The sequence below is a fragment of the Mastomys coucha genome, unplaced genomic scaffold, assembly GCF_008632895.1.
Source record: "Mastomys coucha isolate ucsf_1 unplaced genomic scaffold, UCSF_Mcou_1 pScaffold13, whole genome shotgun sequence".
NCBI lineage: Eukaryota > Metazoa > Chordata > Mammalia > Rodentia > Muridae > Mastomys > Mastomys coucha.
This window is the reverse complement of record NW_022196895.1, coordinates 30,732,848-30,733,536: the sequence shown is the minus strand read 5'-3', so window position 1 is coordinate 30,733,536 and position 689 is coordinate 30,732,848. Positions and strand designations below refer to the sequence as shown.

General features: G+C 73.7%; 1 protein-coding gene across 2 annotated transcripts in view; it reads right to left on the bottom strand.

Moving 5' to 3' along the window:
• Kdm3b (lysine demethylase 3B) overlaps window positions 1-689 on the bottom strand; it is a 56,728-nt gene that overhangs the window by 55,973 nt on the left and 66 nt on the right. For both annotated transcript variants that reach the window (XM_031365326.1, XM_031365325.1), the window contains exon 1: window positions 498-689. This exon is cut by the window's right edge. In XM_031365326.1, coding sequence (XP_031221186.1) covers window positions 498-527 — 30 coding nt within the window. In that variant the 5' untranslated portion in view covers window positions 528-689. The remainder of the gene's footprint in view (window positions 1-497) is intronic.

Below are 689 nucleotides of genomic sequence, written 5' to 3'. Positions count from 1 at the left end.
AAAAAAAAAAAAAAAAAGCCTCCAACTGCAGCCTCTGTGCCTCCCTCAACTACGGCCGCACTGAGGGCTCCAGAAGGAGGGGAGCCCGGAGAGAGATCGCCGAGGCGGCCTGGGGACCACAGGTCCGCGCCTTCTAGCCGAATTCTGCGGGACCCGGGAACCCAGGGTTCCAGAGCCGGCTCCGAGGGCGTGTAGGGGGGGGTGCGCGGAGCAGGGTCGCCCAGGAGGCGGGGCCTGCCGGCTAGAAGCAGCAGCAGCAGCTCTTCGAACCCCGGCCGCCCCCCAGGAGAAACTGGGGCGCGCACCCCAACGCGGAAGCCACGCCAGCCAGGGCCAGAGTGCTCGGGCGCCGAGGTGCCGGCGGGGGGCGCTCAGGAGAGCCGGGGGCGCGGAACTGGGTCACCCCCGCCTCGCCACCCCCTCACAAAGGCCCCCGGGGAGGCCGCCCACAGGCCCCGCAGCCCCGGCCTCGCGTGCCCGCCGCGGCCGCCACTCACCGCTAGGTCCTGGGGCACCGCCCCGCTCATGGCCCGCACCGTGCCGGCCCTCCAGGCCCGAGTGCGCAGCGCAGGCCCAGGATCTCCGCTCCCTGCCGCCGCCGCCGCCGCCGCCGTGGGGGCCGAGGCCGAAGCTGAGGCCGTAGGGTCCGCGAACAGAAGCAACAGCCGCTTGCCCACCGGGGAGGCCGC